At 34.7% G+C, this 6,874-nt stretch overlaps 1 protein-coding gene across 2 annotated transcripts; it reads right to left on the bottom strand.

Moving 5' to 3' along the window:
* Positions 1–2,359: 2,359 nt before the first annotated feature.
* LOC116403250 (pyruvate dehydrogenase E1 component subunit beta, mitochondrial-like) lies at positions 2,360–4,633 on the bottom strand. 2 transcript variants are annotated; one of them, XR_004215917.1, is made up of 6 exons: positions 3,885–4,632; positions 3,636–3,719; positions 3,516–3,547; positions 3,351–3,413; positions 3,094–3,149; positions 2,360–2,541 (listed from the first exon to the last, which is right to left on the bottom strand). XR_004215917.1 is itself a non-coding variant. In XM_031883865.1 (6 exons), the coding sequence occupies exons 2-6, from the start codon at positions 3,717–3,719 to the stop codon at positions 2,520–2,522; spliced, it is 252 nt and encodes an 83-aa protein (XP_031739725.1). In that variant the 5' UTR covers positions 3,885–4,633; the 3' UTR covers positions 2,360–2,519. The 2 variants fall into 2 exon arrangements, 1 of the variants encoding a protein (XP_031739725.1); XM_031883865.1 differs by having other exon boundaries at positions 3,521–3,547; positions 3,885–4,633.
* Positions 4,634–6,874: the final 2,241 nt, after the last annotated feature.

Below are 6,874 nucleotides of genomic sequence, written 5' to 3'. Positions count from 1 at the left end.
ATGTGACACACATCAACAACTATAAAAAAACATATGCAATATGCATTGAAAAAAGCTCATAAAAATTAGAGAGTGAAGTCGATTAAGTCAAGTAGAATGTGTTGAGTTCCCTAATTATTAGTGCTTTTGCGGGAAAATTTCACTTTTGGCCTAACCAAAACTAGACCACCTATTCTTAGCGTTCTAAACATAATGAGGGAAAATGAGGGTCGTCACTCTGAAGGGAGCAGTCAAACTTAGCATTGAGTTTGATTGGAGGTTTTGAAAAGATGAGGAATCTGATAGACCCCATATTACATCTGTACAGCGGAAGAGGGACAAAGAAATTGAAAAAAAAAATATCACGTGCACATGAATAGCATGTGAGGGTTAGTAAAGGGAAGGTTTAGTTACCTTATTGTTAGTATAAATAAAAAGTAATCGTGGGCGGGAAAGTTAGGTTTTGTTTGAGAAAGTGAATTTCTATTCTTCCTTGAGAGAGAGGATAACAGGAGAGGGATTTCATATTGTAATTAGGATTTCATTCCTATTCTATTAATCATTAATATTATAGTAGCAATTTCATTCCAAGACTTGTTTCCATCAAATTGGTATCAGAGCATTGATCTCGGGCAAGAAGAATGCAAATGGTTCATACTCGGATCGAAGAGATGGAGACGTTTGACCAGGAAATACAAGACATTAAGAAAGAGATTAGTAAGATACTGGTGATCGAAAAGACGTTGGCCAAAATATCCAAAAATATGGAGAGGTAGAATCAGATGATGTTACGAATTATGGAATCGACAACAATGCACAATTCATCGACGAAGAATGTGGACGAAGGCGAAGGGTGACCAAGATGGGAGAACGAAACAAGGAAGGAAGAAAAGAAAATAGATGATGAAAGTAATAATGACTGCAATAAGTTTAAGAAGGTGGAGATGTCGATATTCAATGGAGATGATCCGATTCTTGGCTGTTTCGCGTAGAGAGGTATTTGCACATTCATAAACTTACTGAATTTGAGAAAATGACTGTATCCACTATTAGTTTTGAGGGACTAGCATTGAACTTTTACCGTTCTGAAGAAGAACGAGAGAACTTTGTAGATTGGGTGAATATGAAGGAAAGATTATTGGTGCGATTTCGATCCGTGAGGGAGGAATCGTTGTATGTAAGGTTCTTGCAAATTCAACAAAAGACAACGATAGAGGAATATCAAAATTTATTCGATAAGTGGGTAGCTCCTTTGTCGGACCTATTAGAGAAGGTGGTAAAAGAGACATTTATGTCAGGATTGAAACTGTGGATCTAGGCGGAGATGGATTTATGTGAGTCGAAGGGATTAGCACAAATGATACTAATCGCGCAAAAGGTAGAGAACAAGGAAGATGTCAGGAAGCAAATCTTTCTGGATATTCTGGAGAAAAGGTGATAAACTCCCACAATAGCACCAAGGCTAATACCATTGCGAATACAGAAGAAAGTAAAGGAGGAATGAATTGGCCGATGAGAACTATTACTCTACGAGGAACAACAAAAGAGGAAGTACGGAAAGAGGGACAGACGAAGCGCTTATTTGATGCTGAATTTCAATCTAGAAAGAAGGGATTGTGCTTTCACTGTAATGAGAAATATTCTCATGACCACAAATGCAAGATGAAAGAGCAAAGGGAATTGCGAATGATTGTTGTGAAGGAAGAAGGCGAGGAGTATGAAATTATTGAAGGAGGAATTGATCAGAAAGAATTGAATGCCCCTGAGATCGTAGAGGAGAGTCAGGTGGTGGTGGAATTATCCATTAATTATGTGGTGGGATTATCCAACCTAGGGAAAATGAAGGTAAAAGAGATGATACAAGGGAAGGTGGCTATAGTACTAATTGATTGTGGAGTCACACGCAATTTCATTTCAGAAAAAAATAGTGAAAGAGTTGCAACTGAGTACAAAAGAAACGTCGAATTATGGAGTCATTTTGGGCTCGGGCACTGTAGTCAAAGGGAAGGTAATTTGTGAAGATGTTGAGTTAATGCTGGGAGACTAGAAGGTAGTGAATGAGTTTTTACCCTTGAAGTTCGGAGGGGTAGTTGCCATACTTGGAATGCAGTGATTGTATTCCTTGGGAACGACTGGAGTGGATTGGAAGAATCTGATGTTAACATTTACATATCAGGGGAAGAAGGTGATAATCCAAGGAGATCCGAGCCTAACCAAGGTCAGGGTCTGTCTTAAGAAGTTTATGAAAACATTGGGGGAAGAAGATCAAGGCTTTTTAGTATAGTGCAAAGCGTTAGAAAAATAATCATATATAAATAAAATGCTTCACCATATTTATATATAATCATTTCCAAAACAATACATATATGAATATTTCATATCAGTTGCAAAAATAATATAAACAATCTCATTAGATTGTCATAAGTTCAACTCAACATCCTAGTTCAACTCAACTTCCTAAATTAACTAACTTATCTAAAAACTATCCAAAAACTTCCCAATAACAGTTTGAGAAAGCTCCAAGTCGCGACGAAAAAGCTCTAAGTCACCGGTTCTCGCAGCCTGAAAAAAAATTTGATGATAATTAATATAACATAGCATAATAGAAATCCAACCATCACTATTCAACTCAACATCATAGTAGATTTTGTGTTTGCACATTTATTCATTCACTTCAGCTTGTGTAATTGTTTAGCGATAGATCATAAATAAATTAACTAGAATTTCAATGAAGTTATTAGTAAGCCAGAAAATACTTATAATGCACACATGAGGGGAAAGTAAGTACATTGTATAATTAAACAAACACCACATGTTTTTCTACACACTTATAATTATAATGCACGAAAGAGTAAGACATAATGGAATTGCAAATCTAAGGTGGCCAAGCCTCTAACACTTTGAACTATAACTTTCTTTCAACACAATCAAACAAAAAGCCAATACAAAAAATATGCATAAATCACAACTGGATATCCAACCATTGTTGTTTTAAGTTCTAAAAAAATAAATTTCTTGTTACCTATTTTTGCAACTATAGTTAATATGAAAGTGTAACACAAAAAAATTAAACAATATTGAAAGTGCAAACATGGTTAACAAATTGGTTGTTACCTTTTTTTTAGTCCGAAATAAGTGACTTGGTTAACAAATGTTCTGCATTTTACCTCCTGTAATTTCAAAAGTAGCTAGATTTTTATTAGCATGAACAAAGAGGGAAGTGATTGATTGAATAATAAATTGCAAAAATATAAAAAAATTCCAATAGAATGGAGAAATTTTGGATACAAATACCAGCTTCTGCAATGATGAAATAACAATGTAGTTCAATAAAATTGACGGAAAACAATGTTTCTGGGTTAAGAAACAACCTCTGTGATTGGGGTATCAAGAACCCTCTCAGAACCATATTTCTCCAAAATCCTTTTGGTTATCTAATTGAAGGGAATAAAAAAGCCAAAAATTGTTAAAATGTACAATTAAATGAATAAGAAATTCAAATATCATGTGAAGTAGAGATCATCTCTTCCACCTACCTAACCTTATAAGTCTCCTGATATTCTCCGACCTGCATCAAAATGTTTGAAATTAATCATAAGTGTAGACAAATCATATAATATACAAACATAAATGGGTTTGTGTTCATTCTCCCTCACCTCTTCTCTCATAAATTTTTTTTTTTTTTGATCAACAGACATTTCTTCATCAAGTGCAGAGTTTAGAGTATCCCTCACGGTCATCTGTGCATATTCGGGACAAATTTTGGTTTAAAATGGTTAGTCTTTTGTTTTCAAACAACATCAAGCAGTAAGATGGACGACCATTTCTCAACCATAATACAACCGTATAAGCCAAGAGAAATAGGAAGGTAGAGAAAGTTAATGGAAAATAGTTACATTACTCACCTACTGTGTGACAGTAGGGAAAATACGGTCCCGTATAAGCCATATCTCCTTCTATCAATCTGTATCTTCTCATATCAATCATCAACTCCATTGGATTTGTAAGGAGAACCCAAAGCACCATGTGATATATGGACTTTCCCCAACTTTATACGTGAAGAGGGAAGAGGAATTAATTTCTAACCTCTTCATGCGTGAGGTTCAAATTTCTAACCCAAAAAACCCAAAGCACCATGAGCAATACGTCGCTTCTATACAAATACAAAAGGTTCAAATCACAAATCAAGATATCTTCATACGTGAATGAGAATTAATTTCTAATCTCTAAATAAAGAAGGATGGAGTTTTCGTATAGAGAAGCGACGATGGATGACATTTTCGAAGGAGCCCGACTTGAAGCACGGTGGATGGCAGACGGAGATTGAGTGTGAAGAGATGGAATTAATCTTCGGTGGCGATTTCGAATGGTGATTTCGAACGAGTGTGAAGACCAATTTCGAATCACGTCAAGAATGGGTGTGGGATAGGGCTTCCCCAACTTCAAGAACGGTGATTTCAGTTGGAGATTTCAAAAACTCAAGCGCGACGACAATGTGAAGGTGGAGATTTCGAAAATGCTTAGGCGTGAAGAAGAAGAAGATGCGTTTTAATTTCTAGGGCAAAAGGATTAATTCTCACCTAATTATTAACGCGTGTTTCCTTTTTTTTTTTTTATTTAATCGAACTTGACGTTTTTAAAACGTCAAGAACAACCGCTCTCTTGATGTTTAGAAAATGTCAAGAATGTCGAATTTATAAAAATACTTGACGTTTTTAAAACTTCAAGAATTTAATAGATATTACTTGACGTTTTTAAAACGTCAAGGATAAATAAATATTACTTGACGTTTAAAAAACGTCAAGAAAGTTGAAGATTGGCATATCTCCGCCTTTTCATAGAAATTCTTGACGTTTTTTCTTTGAAATCACCGCTTTCTTGACGTTTTTTTCAAAAAACGTCAAGTAATTAAAACTACAAACGTCAAGAAAGCCTGTTTTTGTAGTAGTGTAAGTTTAAGGTGTTACATTTTGGTTTCAAAAACTTTTGGAATTTTGTGAGAGGTATAGACGTTCATATTCGAATAGATACAAAGGTATAATATTTCCTAAACCCTAATTCTTTTAATTTAGGGTTGCAAGTTAAATAGGTGCAATTAGGGTAATTTTGTATTCCATTTTTCCACTGCGCATGTCTCTTTCTAACATAGACTATGAAGAAACTTTCTCTATCGTTGCCATGCTAAAGTCAATTAGAATAGTCTTATGCATCGCCATGTTTTATGATTATGAAATTTGGCAGATGGATGTCAAGACAACTTTTTTTGAATGAAAATCTTGAAGAGAGTATCTATATTACTCAATTAGAGGGGTTTATAGATCAAGATCAAGAACAAAAGGTTTGTAAGATTCAAAAATCCATTTATGGATTAAAACAAACATCTAGATCCTGGAATATAAGATTTGATACTATGATCAAATCTTATGGCTTTGATACAAAAGGTTGACGAACCTTATGTTTACAAAAAAGGTCGTCAATTCCATTGTAGTATTCTTAGTCTTGTATGTAGATGATATTCTACTTATTGGAAAAGGACATAGGATTTCATACTAATATCAAGAAATGGCTAGCTATGCAATTTCAAATGAAAGTTCTGGGAAATGCACAATACGTTCTTAAGATCCAAATTGTACAGAACTGCAAAAACAAAACACTAGCCATGTCTCAAGCATCTTATATAGACAAAATGTTGTCTAGATATAAAATGTAGAATTCCAAAAAGGGTATGCTATTATACATCTATGGAATTCATTTGTCAAAGGAACAATGTCCTAAGACACCTCAAGAAATTGAGGATATGAGAAAAATTTCCTATGCTTCCGCTGTTGGAAGTTTGATATATGCAATGTTGTGTACTAGATCTGACATTTGCTACTTAGTAGGGATGGTCAGTAGGTATCAGTCCAATCTTGGACGTGATCACTGGACAACCGTTAAGAATGTTCTAAAATATCTTTGAAGAACAAAACACTACATTCTCGTGTATGGTACAAAAGATTTAATCCTTACTGGATACACTCATTATGATTTTCAAACTGATAAAGATGCTAGAAAGTCTATATCAGGATTAGTATTCACTCTAAATAGAAGGGTAGTAGTTTGGAGAAGCATAAAACAAACTTGTATAATTGATTCCACAATGGAGGTAGAATACGTAGCAACTTTTGAAGCAACAACAGAAGCATTATGGCTAAGAAAATTCTTGACAGATCTGGAAGTCGTTCCAAATATGCATCTATCAATCAATTTATACTGTCACAACAGTGGTGCAGTTGCAAATTCAAGAGAACCTAAAAGCCGTAAACGGGAAAACATATCGAACGTAAGTACCATCTTATCAGGAAAATTGTACATCGTTGTGACGTTGTAGTAACCCATATTTTTTCAGAGAAACTGTGGATGCCGCCCGCTTTGTAGTTAGTACAAACGAGGTGATTCTGAATCGTTCCAGTACATACATGAATGACCCGTTAGTTAACGAATGTTGATTAACTCAGTCTATAAGAATTTAGTCAATTAATCTTGAATCATTGGAGTTCATGATATATAGGTCCATTAGGTTCCCTTGCTAGCTCATATGGAATAAACTTAAAACAGTGTGATGGAATAAGTCGAATTGTTCGAATTGGGATAAGAGAGAGAAACTGACAAGTATATGTGTTATAGCCATCAAATTTCATATTAGAAATAGAGCTTTGAGTTGTTGGGCTTTAGTATTCCATGGACATGCAATTTTGCATGGAAAATCCTTATAAATAGGGCCATTGACCTCATTTGATGGGTTGGCTATTGAATTTGGGCTCTTGTACCAAATTGGATTTCTTTTTCTTATTTACATAGAAAAAAAAATTACCAAGCCCATTTCTTTTTCCATCTATTTCTTTCTCTCGGTACT

The sequence above is a fragment of the Cucumis sativus genome, chromosome 4 (assembly GCF_000004075.3).
Source record: "Cucumis sativus cultivar 9930 chromosome 4, Cucumber_9930_V3, whole genome shotgun sequence".
In the NCBI taxonomy this organism is placed as follows: domain Eukaryota; kingdom Viridiplantae; phylum Streptophyta; class Magnoliopsida; order Cucurbitales; family Cucurbitaceae; genus Cucumis; species Cucumis sativus.
This window is presented reverse-complemented; position numbering and strand designations above follow the sequence as displayed.